Genomic DNA, 16,726 nt, shown 5'->3' on the forward strand with positions numbered 1-16,726 from the left:
CCACAAAGTTGGGAGCATGAAATTTTCCAAAATGTCTTGGTATGCTGACGCCTTAGGAGTTCCCTTCACTGGAACTAAGAGGCTAAACCTAACCCCTAAAAGATAACCCCACACCATAATCCCTCTTCCACCAAATTATTTGGACCAGTGCACAAAGCAAGGTCCATAAAGACACGGGTGAGTGATTTTGGGGTGGAGGAACTTGACTGGCCTGCATGGAGTGCTGACCTCAACCCAATAGAACACCTTTGGGATGAATTAGAACGGAGCCTGGGAGCCAGACCTTCTCGTTCATATCAGTGTCTGACCTCACAAATGCGCTTCTGGAAGAATGGTCAAACATTCCCATAGACACACTCCTAAACCTTGTGGGTTGCCTTCCCAGAAGAGTTGAAGCTGTTGTAGCTGCAAAGGGTGGGCCAACTCAATATTTAACCCTATGGACCAAGACTGGTATGCCAATAAAGTTCATGTGCATGTAAAGGCAGGCATTCCAATACTTTTGGTAATATATACAAAAAGAAATACAGACTGGGACTTTATAAGTGCTGACACCTACCTTCAGCATTTATAAAGTCCCAATCCTTCTTTCTTTGTGTCTTTATCTGGAGATGCGGTGCTTATGTTTCAACTGAGCTCAAGTCAATGTTGACAAATACTTTTGGTAATATAGTGTATGTTATGTGTTCCCATTTACACAGCATGCCTATGTTTTTTAAGTATTTCTAACCTTTTTGAGATTTCTCAGGAGAAGGTACCATGATTGAATACAAGGTTTTTTGAATAATGTTCAAAAAGCCTGTACCAAGTCTGTCCTCATTAACATACAATGCAAGAAGCCTAGCCTCTAAACTTTTAACCATTTGTTACTCCTGCACAGTAAAGAAAGGGTTAATTATGGCAAACCCAGCAGCCCAGACCTCTAATAAACCAAGAGAACTAAGCAGGATTTTTTTTTTGCTGGAGGGCCTGGAATAGAGTATCGAAAAAAAGTAAGTTGCAATTTTGAAATCCTTTTTTTAATTATATATGATGTGAGTAGGCACATATGACAAATATAATGTAAGTTTTATCCAAATTTGGCTTCAAAATTGGAAATGCATTTTAAGAGGCTTATGGGGTAGATTTCAGATTGTTCAATTAAGCTTTCACAAAAAAGGAAGCTGTTTCTTTGAAGAGCTGCACCAGATTTTGCACTCTCCAGTTTTTGTAAATCAACCCCTTATGTTGTTTTATTTTAATGCTTTGGTAAATCTTTTATATATGATTTAAGTATTTATTACTGGTGATAAAAAGGTACAATGTGCGTGTATAATGTGTTGATAGTGGAAAAACTGTATACATCTCATTTAAACCATTTCCAAAACAACAGACAGAATTTAGTGAAAGGGAGAATTTTATTGAAATACACCCACACTCAAAAATTACTTTTACAGTTGTACAGCATAGATAACATACACATAAAAATCAATAAGAATGAATTAGAATGTATGGACAAGAACTTGGACGTCTTTGAAGAAGGAAATATAATTGAGATATACCCACAAATTGCTGGCTGAGAATAATTTCTTGCCATTGCTGTAGTGCCATTCTTATGCTGTTAGGTCTTGACCATTGTACATCAACTATCTGTATTTCAGAAGGTGAAGTAGAATATAAAGAAATAAGCAAAAACAGTTTATTCCATGTCTACCTGGACTGATCACCACTAGCCTGTAATCATCTGAAAAAAACACAAACCTTTCTTTAGACAGGATGTTTTCCAGGGCTTATAGAAGATATACAGTTCCTGCATGATTCCTTGTTTTCACAGATATTGTATGTTACCGATAAACACAATGTAGACTTATCAATATTCAGTACATCAACAGTCTTCTTATTCTTTTGTTATACAATGCTTACTTTTAAACAATCTGTGTTGCATAACCAAGATATATACATATCAACTATGTATATGCCTATTTATCACATAGCAAATCCCATTCCCGCAATGCTTTGCCACCCTATACATCATGTCCCTAATTTGTTAGGAACCTCTGCCATAAAGTCCCTCATGGAAGACTGACTGATATTTTTGTAAATTGAATATGTTCTCTGTGTTGGATTTCTCTTTATGTAGGTAATTATTAATTATACCGCAGGAATGAAAATCCCTAAAGAGGCTGAAAGGTATTTCCCTTGTCTTTTGTACAGAGTTTTTTTTAAGCTTTTTGTGATCTTGTAGGCTACTACACAGCCTGACTCACATATGGGATACAAACTTAAATTACCCTAAATGAAACACAGATATACCACATGGTCCCTTGTGACTTGGGGTGTCACTGCCTAGCTGTACTTGCATGAAGCAGCAGTGGATTACATGTCCAGCAGTTAGTGAGTACTTGGTGATCTCCAGAATACGATTAGCAGACCCATGGTAGACCATGCAGCAAACCAGTCGTATTCTGAGGGTCACCTGGTACCATTTAACTGCCCAATAGGCAGCCCACCTCTGCATTATGGTTGGACTATATTTGGGAGCTAAAAAGAGCTACTCCTTAAGCACCCATATATCAGAAATGGAATTTCAATAGCTAGCTTTTTATATTTATTAGAACTTTATTTAACCTATGTTTAGAGCTTTCACAACACGTATGCAGCAGTATTGATCAACTAAATATGTAGTGGTTGTTCACTTACCAAATGAATGATAGTAAATAAAGTGAACCTTTCACTTTAAATACTCAACCATGTGAAAGCGAAATTAAAATAAGGATTTTTGCTAACACATTCTATTCTAACTTCTATACTAAGTTCACCCAGCTTTATATTTATCTGCAGTTCTGTTGATCTTTTTATTAGGATCAATATTAATAAAAGTAAGGTTTCAATTTTCTTTGCTGTAGACTGCTAAGCAATTTGGGGAATAAGCTGCACTGTCTTTACTATCCATTTTTTAAATGATCTTTAGGTTTGTAATATTTAAATATATAAGCATACATAATAGTGGCAAAAGAGAGTAGAGGTTTATTTGTATATGCAATAATTTATATATATATATATATATATATATATATATATATATATATATATATATATATATATGAGGCTTACAGGACCATTAAACAAAAGTTGGCTTACATAAAAGTATATAGAGATAAATGTAAATGTTTAAAGTCTGAATGAATCATTGTGTAAGAATGTGTTGGATTTTGTTATATGTTTGAGGGTATAGTACAGCTCTGTGCTATTGGCCATTTAAGGCTAGGGAGAGGCTGTCTGCTCTGTCTTTCAGTGGGATTACTGAGCAGAATTTCAGCTGTACCGGAAAACATTTACCCCACAATCATAGCTTTATCTCTATTGTTCAGTTTGCATATGCTTCTAAATTAATTAAAATATGTAACATATGTTTTCCATTGTTTTAATGTAAGCCTACTTTATTTTAGGTTTATTGGTCCTTTAAGCATGCTTGGTAAATAGAAGTTGCATCCTTTAGCAGTGGTGCCCATGGCTAGAATGGTGCTTCATTTTGGTGACATGGCTGCCTGAGCTGAATCCTCCATTGTGATTATGATGGTGTCCTCCATGGTGTCCTCCATAGTGTCCCCCTGAATGATGTTTTCCTCCAGTGCTGGAGTGAAGAACAGCTAGAAAAAAGTAGATAGCCCCTTAGTCTTAGAATTGCTCTTAAAAGCTTCCTAGGCTAGCATTCTGCGTTCAATAGAATAATGTGGGTGTAATATCCAAATCTATCATTAGTATGACACCATTTACCGTATTTTGTAGAAATATAATTTTGACATTAAATTCCAGCTCCAAAGCTATTACACTAACCAAGTCATAATTCAGTTTGCTTACACATTTATGAAAACAAATGGGCATATGCATTTCTGTGTAAATTACTAATTACTAATTACTTTTTAATATAATGCTGTGTATAGTTTAAATCCTCAAAAATAATGAATATTGACTTATCAGGTTACTTACAAACATTAACATGGTTGTCAGAACCCAATCTGGAAAAAAATAAATAAACAGGATTAACATCTAAAGTACTTTGATAATGGTACAATGAAGATAAAAAATACAATGACCCCTTTTTAAAATGTGTACTATTATTTCATACATTAAATGCAAATATGTATCAAGTGTTACATGGTTTCTTTGTATCGTTGGTATGTGTAGTTTTTCACTTTTCCATTGCATTACACTGCTATATTTTTAGAAGAGTCCCATGCTAAGAAATATCACACTCACCTGTGCTCCTCTCCCTCCAGCATCTTCTTATAAGTGGCGATCTCAATATCCAAAGCCAGTTTGACATTCATCAGTTCCTGGTATTCTCTCAGTTGGCGAGCCATGTCCTGCTTAGCCTTCTGTAGAGCAGCCTCCAGCTCAGCCAGCTTATTTTTGGCATCCCTAACAGCAGCTTCACCACGTTCTTCAGCTTCACTGATGGCAGCTTCAAGTGCAGCACGCTGGAAGAAGAGAAGGTAGTACTTTTTTCAAGATTTTTCTTTTTTTTGTAAAAGTTAATAGAACTCACTTCTCACAGACTGATAAAATTATCTCTCAGCTCTCTCCTCTTGTCATTACACTGCAGGACACTTGTTTGACTTTTAGTACTGCCCTCCCTCTACTCTGGTACAGGGGCAAAAGCTCATATTAAGTCAAATACAGGTGTCAACACTACTTGCATCTAAAAAAATATGCTAAGCTTTATTATTATTATTATTATTATTATTATTATTATTATTATTATTATTATAAATGCATATTTGGTCGTTTGTGCTTTTTTATATCTGCCTGGAGCTCAGCTTTAACTCATGGAAAATACTGTACAGTATACTAAATCACCAAGTTATAATAAAATGACAATATACCAAAAGTACAGTAAACTTTATATGATATAACAACATATAAGGGAGACAACAGTTGTTAAAATAACATTATATACCTGAGATTTGGCGCACTCAATTTCTCCTTTAAGTCTCTGAATTGTTCGATTGAGTTCAGCAATCTCATTTTTACTGTTCTGCAGATCATTGCCGTTCCTTCCTGCTGCTGTTCTCAGGTCTTCAAACTGATTGCAAAAGAGTAAATAATGAATAAATCAGTCTACTTTGATGGTTGATTTGTATAGAAGAAGAACAGATAAAGTGCCAGACTCACCCGTGACTGGTACATGGCTTCGGCCTCAGCTCTGCTCCTGCTTGCAATTTCCTCATACTGAGCTCTGACCTCAGCAATGATACTGCCCATGTCCAGATCTCGGCTGTTATCCATGGAAACTATTACTGAAGTATCTGAGATCTGAGCCTGGAGCTGACCAATCTCCTGCAACAATTAATACCATATTAGTTTGATTAATTCAACAATGATGTAATGATGATCTCCAAACTACAGTATCTGAGATGAAGCAGTAAAGTTTCAGTTTACTATATTCAGAAGACAACTTATTTTATTAAGGTGAAGCTTTTGCATTTCTGGCTTTACTAGTTCTTTTTAATAAGATGGTTCTATTGAGATGCACGCAATATCTCACTATACGTTTTTGATAATTAGCCCAGAGCACTTGCCCAATTCCAGGCCTATGTATTTACATCAGTTCTCCCCTGAGCAAAATAAAGGGATGGCCACTCCTCAGGTGTCAAAAACAAGCAGGTGTTCTCCTTATGAAGACTGAGCCATTCCCTGTAATGATGAATAGTTCACTCTTGTGTAAGTATGTATGTGCTTCTGCTGTCACACAACATCCGCTCATCTCCATTTCAGTATTCTATTTAGCAACAGACAGCCCAGTTATGCTTATGTAGAACATCAGACAATTAGAGAAGGGTTCCTCATGAGAATCATTATGAGAATCATTTACATAGACTACAGTTATTCACTCTAGAGAAAAGGCTCTTTAGAGGAGATATGACTACAATGCACAAATATATAAAAGGTGACTTCACTAACTGTAATAAACTGTTTAGTCTAAGATCCACGAAGAGGACACATGGTCTAATTTGAGGTTAGAAAAAAACAGGTTTGATCTTAGATTAAGGAAAGGGTTCTAGCTTAGAGGGTCAGTAACTTAAAAAAAAAAACCTTTAGAGGTCATCCTCAGGAAGCAGAATATTCAGGTCTATGGGAATTGATAGACAATAAAAAAAACACACACACACTCACACATCGGGTTGAACTGGATGAACCTGCGTCTTTTTTCATATTTATTAACTGTAAAAAATAACACATACGCTTTGTAACCTCAATCGGATATTTATTTCTGCCTGTGTTTTTTCCTGTGGAGTGCTCCTCAAACTTGAAATATGACAGGATTAAGGAGAGATCTTGCATATCTAAATTGTCAGGAGGACAGGTGTTCCTAGTGGCAGACTGCCATTTAACATCTGTTCTATTGGCAATGTCAAAATTTTCGATTTCATATCACTTTATGTATTAGTCAAAACAGTAAATGGAGAAGGAAGTAAGAAAAAAAAAATGTACACAGATAACAATAAAACTCTAATAATAACAAAAAGATAGCAATACAAATCTGAAAGAAGTTCTACTACCACCTGAAAATGTGAATATGTGTGTAAAATCAAGGCTGCAGAAGAATAAATTAAAAGTTCACGTTTAAATAAAAGGGTTTTGTATTGTAATATGAAATAATATAAGTGACACATTTTGTGAGGTGTGCAAGTAGTACAATATGTGTAAATATGAATTTAGAAAAAATATTGTTTGTTTTACCGCATCATAAAGAGTCCTGAGGAAGTTGATCTCATCAGTCAGGGAGTCTGCTTTTGCCTGCAGCTCAGCTTTGTTCATGAAAGCAGCATCGACATCCTACAATAAAAATGTCAAACAATAAGCTCCTTCTGAAGAAATACATGCTTCTAGCTTATGTATGCTTCTAGTTTTGTTTGTTACCAAGATTGCCAAGAGTGAATATTTAGCACTTACTCTCTTCAGAGATACAAATTCATTCTCTGCTGCTGTTCTTCTGTTGACCTCATCTTCATACCTGCAGTGAAATCAAATTTGGTAAGATCATCCCTAGCTATATTGAATGTGTATTTTGCATAGAGGATAGTATGCAAACACTGAGTGCATGTACAAACTGTGTAGCAAGTTGTTATTTAAATCAACACCTCTCAAGGAATGAGACAGTCAAGAAGGTGCTCAGTAGCCATGTCTTAATGTAATTTACTTTAGGTATAACAAAACTCTCCAAGTTAGACATGGACTAGTGGGTTGACAGTGTTTGCGTTTATCTATGTGCATAATGGGGCTGCTTTATTGCTAGTATGTGCTACTCAGTTATTAAATACTATGCAGAACTCCAAGTTTTCTACCTTGCTGGGACAGTTCAAATGATCAGACCTTAAAAGGGTGTCTGTTTGAAATGGATATGTGCAGTAAAGTAAGTCTAGGTAGTCCGTAGGACATATTTAAATAATCACTTAATCTTATTTAAAATTGTATTATTTTGTTCACTAATGCTGTATTGTGATGTTTAAACTTACACCTTCTAGGAGATAGAATATGTATTTTGGTAACTTTTAGCATTGTAAGACTTATATTTTACTCTGTGACACACCTTCTTTTCAGTTCTTCTACAGTTCCTTCCATGCTGTTCTTCTCAGCCTCCAGACGTGCCCTCTCACATTCCAGACTCTCCAGTTGCCTTCTGAGATTGCTAATAAAAGCCTCAAAAAGCGGTTCAATCTGGCACCTGGCTGTCTTCTGCTCTTGGAGAAGAGCCCATTTGGTTTCCAACATCTTGTTCTGTTGTTCAAGGAATCTTACCTGAATCAAACAAAACAGACAGAATTTTGTAACCTATGCTTCCTACGTTAGAATCACATTTAATCTTAAATTGACATGGCAAGAATGGTGTTCTCAGCATGTTTTCTGACCCTAATATAGTTCTGTCAATGTGCCCTCTCAGATCATCAGTAGACAACTCTCATTCAAAGCCCAGCAACCAAGGTGTGTTAAAAATTGTTTATTTATAGATATTGAGTAAGACACAAAATCATTATGATTAGTGAAAAAAAAAGTTTTACCTTGTCAATAAAGGTGGCAAACTTATCGTTGAGACCTTTAATTTGGTTTTTCTCTTCAGTCCTCACTCTTTGAATACTTGGGTCGATCTCCAAATTAAAAGGAGCCAATAGGCCCTGGTTAACAGTTACAGGGGTGATTCCTCCAGATTGTCCTCCAAATCCATGACCAAGCCCAACAAAACCAAATCCAGATCCATGACCATGTCCGTGACCACTTTTTCCTGAATGATAGCTGCTAACTGATATTTTATGTCCTTTTGATCCAATATTATGAGCACTTGCACTGGTAAAGGAATGCTTTATCTTGTGGGCATGACCAGAATGCTTAGGAGAATGTGATAAGATGCTGTGTGAAGAATGTTTGGGTAAGGCCACAGAGCAGGAGCTGAAGTGCTTGTGTCCAGACAAAGCCATGGTGGAATGATGAGACATAATGTATCTTCGCACAGAGGATGTAAAGTGCAGTCTGTTTGGAGCTTTGAGATCCCAAGGATGTGTTTTTGAACAGATGCCTGGTCCTTTTTATACCTGAAGTGGGTGTAGTAAAATAATCATAGCCTGTTATTACATCTTATGATTCCAGCTAGGTAGCATCAGATCCTCCTTGTTTCATGAGAAATAAAACAGTCATGGCATATGTTATAGCGTACCTTTACTGTTAATATAAAAACATCAGTAGAAGCAGTAAGCAATATCAAAACAAATATAAAGCCCATTTAAACATGTCTTGATCAAGAATAGCATTACTAGAGGAGGGTGTTTTAAATATATTAATGCTAGATGTGTAAAAGCTTTTAATTAGCTATGAAGGTAAAACAATTCATTTTGTAGCCAATTCAGGGAATTGCAACAGGTTTAATTTAAAACAGCCCTTGAGAGCAGTTTAACTAACTTTACGCTGCTCCCCTACTGCTCCATTATATATCAGTAGCTGAGAGATATATACCTGTTATTTCCAGGAATGTACGGGCAGGGGACTCACTCAAGGTGACTTTACTAGGCCTTTCCATTCCTAACCATGTGTAACCATATGGCTACGTAAGTTATCGAAGTGATGCGGTTGCAAGAGTTAAGTATTTTCTGCTGGGAAGGACTAAATTGAAGCTGAACTCTGGGCAAGAAAAAAAAGCTTTCCATGCAGTGGGGCTGTGCCTTCACTGCACAGGTCGACTGCTCATCTTGGGAATTGGAGAACAGAGACATACTTACCCAATCCTTCAATTCCCCCTGCACAAGACCAGTCCCTGTGGCTCCTGCCCCCCTGAGCCTTAACAGTCTTGTGCGGTGGACCTTCCATTGTTGGGGAGCACCGTTTGCCAGTGAAGCAGAGGATCCCCTAGATAAAAACAAGCAGTTGTCCCAAGCAGTGCGGGCACAGTCCCACTGCATGGGAAAATGTTTTTTTTGCCTGAAGCCGGGCTTTAAAGTCAATCTCTTTGCTCTATGTGGGCAAAGTACAGTTTTACTTTAAATTCCAATGACCTCCCCACCCAGGATTTTGTTTTATTCCCTTGGATATGTATGCTGGTTTTGGCCCAGGAGATTTGATGACCCAGCAAGGCTGAGTCAAGAGTAGACCAATGCTTGTAGAATTAATTATTCTAAGTGCTATTTGGCCTTCCTTATTTGGGGGTCAAATAAGAGGGTGCAAAAAATGTGAAAATAAACTCCGCACCACTATTAAATATATAAAAATAAAAATTCAAATGAGCTGCTCCCCTGAAAAGTGATGGACACTCCTAGATAAAAAACAATGTGAGATAGGGGGCGCTAGGTAAATCACCCATAATGATAAATCATACGAAAATTATTTTTTTTTTTTAATAGGCATAGTTAAACCATATTAGGTCATGTGAGAACCTCAGTGCAAAATTCTTGTGGTAGGAATCTTAATAAAAATAAAACTGAACGATTAAACAAGTCCTGAAAAAATCGCAGTCCCAGGAAAAAAGAAAAAACGGGATGTTTCAATTGCAGATAATTGTTGCAAGGTGATCTTATTTTCTAGACTTGATAGTGAATAATCCTTCACCACATCAATAACAACACCCAACGTGAGCATATGGAAGGGCTGCTTACCAGATGTATTTGACTTCTTTACTTAAAAAGAAAGTCAAATAACGCTTTGGCAGGTTAATGCTTGCATATAAGTATGGCTTGGAGATGTACATGGAACCCTCTTACTCAGAGTATAGGGCAGCATATGCAAAACAATCAAAAGACATCCATAGCGTGATACTATTTAATTAAAACATATAGATAAAAAAGAACAGCCAAGTAGCTCCTTACATTAAAAAGTGCCTACCCGGCACTGGGGCTGCTGGCTTGTCACACTTAGATACGCTAGCTTGTCTCATATGGATATGCTGGATCTATACCGCGTCCACCTCCGTGGAGGGCGTGCGTTCCACCGATTACAGTAGACAACCAGTAACCCGGATATGGCATAGGACAAACGTGACCAGGTACCGCCTCGACGTACGTTTCGTGATTACGTCTTTAGGAAAAAAAAAATTCTTTTTGTATGGTTTATCAGTATGGGTGATTTAACTAGCGCCCCCTATCTCACGTTGTTTCAAATAAGAGGGTGAATTGCTTTCCTATAAGTGGTGGCACATTTGGCTGTGATTTTGTTTAACACAATCAGATGGTGGATGAAGATCTTTTCTGTGTATATGTATGAACTTTATGTCTCAAATCTCTTTTGCACCAATTCTTATTTACTGTATTGCTCTTGCTCTGATGTTACATGCATGGTGTGATCATTGTTTACATATGTGTACATATCTATTCGCATTTGTGCATTAGCGAGGGGTAACAGGCTTGCTTTTAAAAGCTGTATTTTATTTTATTTTAGTTAAAACTTTTTTTTTTACACTGTCCCTTTAATTTTTGTAAATTAACTTTATTGCTATCACTGGGGATGAGCAACATCCCTCGTGATAGCATGGGCCATGACATGTCATCTTTATGGAGAGATCTGGAGTATATTAGACCTCAGATCTTTCCTCTGGCCTCCAGAGCATCTGATCAAACTGAGATTGGTTTGATCAGATGTTATACAAGCCAGTAATGGCTTGTACACAACAAACCAAAACCAGAAATGACAAAATCCTCAGCTCTTCCAGTTCCCTTCATCACAGATGTGCCTTCTTCCCCTCAGCACATCGAGCAGTGATGACCCTGGGCTCCCAAAGGCAGTGGGCGGCAGCAGGGGGGCCCCTCCCATGCCTCGCAGAAGTGATCGCTTTTACAGAGAAGTCCATGGCTTGCTGAAATTTTTGGTACTTCAAACCAAGGAAGTATGGGTGCATTGAAATGGTTCATTTATTTAAAGTGATTGTAAAGTCTATTTTTTTTTCTCTAAAAATAACAATGTTATACTTATTTGCTCTGTGTAATGGTTTTGCACAGAACAGGCCAGAGCCTCTTCTTGGGTCCCTCTTCCACTCTCCTGGCCCTCCCCTCCTGTCTAGTGCCCTCACAGCAAGCAGTTTGAATGCAAAGAATGCATTAAGATAAAAAACCTTCTGACTTTACAACCACGTTAAGGTTCACGCATGATTTTATATGTTTTTACATTGTATGTATGCATATTCACAGTATATGAAACTGGCAGGACAACATTAATGATGTCTTCAGCATACATATTCATAATACCCCCTTAATCCATGTTTTTTTTTTTCTTTAGGGATGATAATCATCTACTAATCTAAGCAGTTAGCTGACTTTTATTCTTAGCCAGGAAACTCCTAGTTAGGAAGTGGTTATCAGGGGAGTGTCCAAGATAGCGCTGGGAGCAGACGTGTTGTAGAGGAGCTCCAGCAGTCTATCCAGTCCATAACCCTGGTGTAGGAACCTTCATTTTAGGTGATCCATTTTAGGTGATCCATACAACCGACCCTCTCCCACTTTTCCAGGCGATGACAAGGGACAGAAGCGCCAGCCCAAAATGACGCCGAAAGTACTCTAGCCGTGCCTGGGTCTTCCTGTCTTCCCACCAAAGACATGGAGACTCAGATAGACTCTCCTGTGGGTGGCGAGGCTTTTCCTGCGGAAGCTCGCTTTGACACACTCATGCGGGCTATCGCCACATGCCAGACAACTCTTACTTCTCAAATCGACCTGGTACAAGCAGATGTCGGGCTTATCCATCAAGACATGGATCGATTTGGATCGACCAGGTTACAGAGGTGGAGAAGAGGGTGTCTGGAGCTGAGGATACCCAGCAGGATCACGATGCTGACAATCAAACCTTAAAGATAAAGGTAAAGCATCTGGAGGCCAGGGCGGAAGATGCAGAAAACCGCGACTGTCGCAATATTCGGATTGCCTGAGGGAGCTGAGGGGTCGGATCCTGTGGCATTTGCAGAGTGCCTCCTTCCTTCTCTACTACCCAGAGCCCACTTTTCAATTGAACGGGCCCACCTCATGTTGGCGGCTAGAGGCCCTCCGGGGGGCCCAGGCGCACGTATTCATATTCAAGTTACCGCACAGGATACAGTGCTCCACAAGGCCCACAACCAAGGCGAGTTGAAATACAAAAATGTGAAACTGCCTATATTCCCAGACTACACTGTGGAAGCTCAACGCCAATGGAAATCCTTTGACCAGGTCCGAGTCAAGCTGCATGAAAAGGGATTCAAATATAGCATGCTTTTCCCTGCCAAGCCAGGGTTACAAAATGGCAACCATTTGCTGTTCTTTATTTATCTGCCTCCGGGGTTGAAAGCTGATTGCCTACACTTCTATCAATAACCCTCCTAGGATTTGTACACCAGTGAAGATTTGCTGATGATGTCCCCAAATGTGCCAAGGAGGTCTTGTGGTCACGAATAACTTTGATCCAAGCCCTTGTTTCTTTTTCCCCTGTTACTTCCCATGTGTTTACACCGGTTCTTAAGGATATTGTAAAGTCTCATAATCCCCATATTTGTGTGCCACAGGTGACACATTTAATAGGTAGCAGAACTCTTATGCCCTGTACACATGGTCGGACTTTCTGACGGAAAATGTGCGATCGGAGCTTGTTGTCGGAAATTCCAACCATGTGTGGGCTCCATCGGACATTTTCCATCGGATTTTCCGATACACAAAGTTTGAGAGCAGGCTATAAAATTTTCCGACAACAAAATCCGATCACGTCAATTCCGACCTTGTGTGGACAATTCCGACGCACAAAGTGGCACGCATGCTCAGAAGAAGACGGAACAGCTCAGTCTGGTAAAATTAGCGTTCGGAATGGATAGAGCACTTTAGTCAGGCGGCAATGTTTAAAATTGTTTAATACAGCGCACTCTCTTCTTCTTTATAATGTGAGAAGAATGAAGTAGTTTTGCTGCTCATATTCACACAGACTTCTCACAAACTTCTTTCTTTATAATTTATTGTGATTCCCTCAATATATTTTGATTCGTCACATCTGACAAAAAAGATATATATTATTATTTTTTTGGTTTGTCTTTTTTTCAAGGCTGATCTTTTTTTGTTTTTTGTTTTTGTTTTTACTCCAGAATATGAAACCTGAATACTCACAAACTGTCCTTTTTGAATGAAAACACACATAGGCGAGTATAATTGAAACAAAAATTCCTTTATTAAGGGCTCAGAACCAAACAAAGAGGGAGGCAATGCTGGAGAAACATCATAAATTGGCAAAGCCTTTGACCCCCCCCTCAATTATTTTACATCAAAATTGGTGGCCTGAGGAGTCCATATGTAAGGGAGTGCAGTCTGGTCCAGAAGTCCCAGAGATCATGAAAGCAGCAGATGACATGTATGTTCCCAGGCTGTGGTACTACAAGAGGCTGCATATTTTGCCAGACCAGACTGAACCCAGGGCCATCACTCTCTGGTCTTCCTTCCATGCTTCCTTCCCGGCTGTGGCTCTGGTGTTGGAGGTGTGGCAGGAGGAGGAGTAGGACCTGGAGGAGGAGAAGGAGGAGGACCTGGAGGAGGAGGAGGACTATGGGTGAGGTGACAAATGTGAGTTGGCCCCTCAACCCCTTATTTAGAGCTTCCAAAATTAAAAACTCACATAGGAGTCGTTGGCCCTCCTCCATCTGCATCATTTTGCATGCAGTTATGGCAGCAAAGTCCTCCTCCACGCCTCAGTAGCCTTCCAAAATAGGCCTATGGCAGCCACCTCCAGGTTACTCCTCTTCCTGCCACTTTGTCTTTGAAGGCGGAGGGTAGGGACCTGGGTATCAGGCAGCCTGCTTGGCCCGGCCACCTCCTGGCTGAGACTTCCCTGTGTATGTAAAAGGGACATGGTTTTAGCTTTTGCTTCATCAATCACAATCAGAAATTAGTACTCCAAACTAACATATATTTAACATCATTGATTGGACAACCAGAAATATTTAGAAGAATGCTATACCTGGCTCCAGCTGGGCTCCTCCACATGTTGCTGCCTGGAAGGCCCAGGTTGGACATCAGAAGCCTCAGCTGGGGGGGAAGGAAGCGTGGAAGGAAGAGTGGAGAGTGCTGGCCTGGGTTCAGTCTGACCTGCCAAGAAATGCATCCTGTCATAGTACCACAGCCTGGGGACATAAATGTCATCTGTTGCTCCTGATCTCTGGGAATCCTGGACCTTCTTGTGCTCCCTTAGATAAGTGCTCCTCAGGCCACCAATTAGGATCTTCAAATAGGTGATGTCTGCCGTGGGGATCACGACTTCACAAATTGCAGCAAATTATCCAGCGCTGCCTTCCTCTTTGTTTAGTTCTTATATTCAGGGTGGTTTATCTGCCACAGACAGAGCAGCTCCCTGAACAAATCTATGAAGATTGGCATAAAGTCATGATCCTTCAAGATGTCCATTTTAACTGCAAGACACAACACAAGACAAACCCTAATGTCAGCCTAAAGTCTTCTAAACTTGTCCAAATACAGGCCTCAATCTAGAAGCAGTATAGGCCCAATTGTAAATCTTACCTTCGTTATCACGATCGGCGCCTCCGTTACTCCTTCCTCCACTCACAGATCGTACATACTACGCATGCGTGTTACACTTTATACACACTGCACATGCGTGAAACTTCGCCGGCCCCTGACGTTCTTTCTAGTCTATTCCCCGCCCCTTCTCGTTCGTCGCAGTGGGGAAGAGCACATGGCAGAGACAGAGCAGGTGTCTGATAATTACACCAATGAGGAGGAGGAAAGCCCGGAGCCTGAAACGTCCCGATCCAGAAGGAGATGATTTAAGGCATCAAATATGTCCTTTGTGGAGATGGTGGAGATGGTCGACATCCTGAAAAAGGTCGACTATGAAGGGAAGTATGGACCTTACCCCAACCCCAATGTCAGAAAGGCCAAGATCATGGTGAAAGTGGTCAAGAGTCTGCACCGGAATTTCGGGGTAGGACGATCCAAGGATCAGCTCAAGAAGCGGTGGTCGGACCTCAAAATCAGGGAGCATGAGCAGTACAGAAGGATCAGGAGAGTGCTGCAAAAAAGTAAGTAGTTGTGCTGTGTTCCTATTCTTTATTTTTATTACGTTCGTGCTGCTCCATGTGCTTTTCTTAACTGTTGTACAGTTTAAAATGGCAACTTTCATGTTCATGGGCACATTATTCGTTCGTATGAAACATTGTTTGTTCGGGCTAGAAAACACCATTGTTTTGGCCATATGCATTTGAATACATTTTTTAAGGCCTACTTCTCTTAAAATAATTTTGTTGTGTAGATGGGTTTGTAGCTAGAATGTAATGCAAACTAGATTCTGTGTAAGGAGAGGACACTTAGCAGCTGTTTACACATCTGGACGCTGGAGCACTAGTGTGGGACACAAGAATGCCCTTTTTATTAGGGGGCCCCACACAGGTGCTCCAGTGTATACTATAGGGGTGACTCCATCTGTGAAGCTTGTACAAAACAGGTAAGTATTCAAGCTTGACAAAGGACAAACATTTTTCATCATCTTGGAACTCTGACAAAAGAGACAATTGTACCCCACTTCCAAGCAATGTTTCATATTCCGATTTCTGCCATCAAATATCTGTGTGCTAAGTATACCGATTTTTTTTTTACATAGGGGGGAAAAGACTCGGAGGACACCCCTCATCCGAGGAGACCACAGACCCCCCACCTCGGGAAGAAGTGGAGACCCCCCCAAAGACAACAGGAGGAGGAGGAGGAAGGAGATGTGGTGGAAATTGTCACCACAACAGGTGAGTGTCTGCGACCACAGGCTCAGGTAAGAGATGGATGTCGGCATATTTATAATACATGGTGTGTTTTTGTTTCTATGTTTTTAGGTGATCGTGATGTTGTGGATCCAGGTCATTTCACCTCTGAAAGTGCACAGATCCTGATCGGGGAGATCATGGGGTGTAATAGGGACTTGGAAAACATCCAGAAAAACATCAATGATGTTCAACAAAAAATGAAGAACATCATTGATGTTTTAGGGAGAGTTTAAAACCCCTCCAAATCCCTTCCCTTTTTTGTGTTTTTTGGGATGGAAAAATTTCTAAAATTTTTTAACATATTCGAGAAAAGCCAAATTTTGAAGAAGCACACAGTGTGTCAACATGTGCTATCTGCCATCACGGGAGATCAATGTATGCATTTTGGGGGTGCAACACCTTCCTCAATAATAAAGTAGCTGGGAGGAAGGGGTTGCACCCCCAAAACACGTCCATTGATCCCCCATGATGGCAGCTAGCACGTGTTGACATTCA

At 39.7% G+C, this 16,726-nt stretch overlaps 1 protein-coding gene across 1 annotated transcript; it reads right to left on the minus strand.

Moving 5' to 3' along the window:
* Positions 1 to 2,822: 2,822 nt before the first annotated feature.
* LOC141127251 (keratin, type II cytoskeletal cochleal-like) lies at positions 2,823 to 8,474 on the minus strand. Its single transcript, XM_073613531.1, has 9 exons — positions 8,043 to 8,474; positions 7,574 to 7,782; positions 6,937 to 6,997; positions 6,724 to 6,819; positions 5,155 to 5,319; positions 4,940 to 5,065; positions 4,240 to 4,460; positions 3,970 to 3,998; positions 2,823 to 3,629 (listed from the first exon to the last, which is right to left on the minus strand). Exons 1-9 carry the CDS (start codon positions 8,472 to 8,474, stop codon positions 3,475 to 3,477), a joined length of 1,494 nt encoding a protein of 497 aa, XP_073469632.1. The 3' UTR covers positions 2,823 to 3,474.
* Positions 8,475 to 16,726: the final 8,252 nt, after the last annotated feature.

Source organism: Aquarana catesbeiana, linkage group LG02 (assembly GCF_042186555.1).
Source record: "Aquarana catesbeiana isolate 2022-GZ linkage group LG02, ASM4218655v1, whole genome shotgun sequence".
NCBI classification, from domain to species: domain Eukaryota; kingdom Metazoa; phylum Chordata; class Amphibia; order Anura; family Ranidae; genus Aquarana; species Aquarana catesbeiana.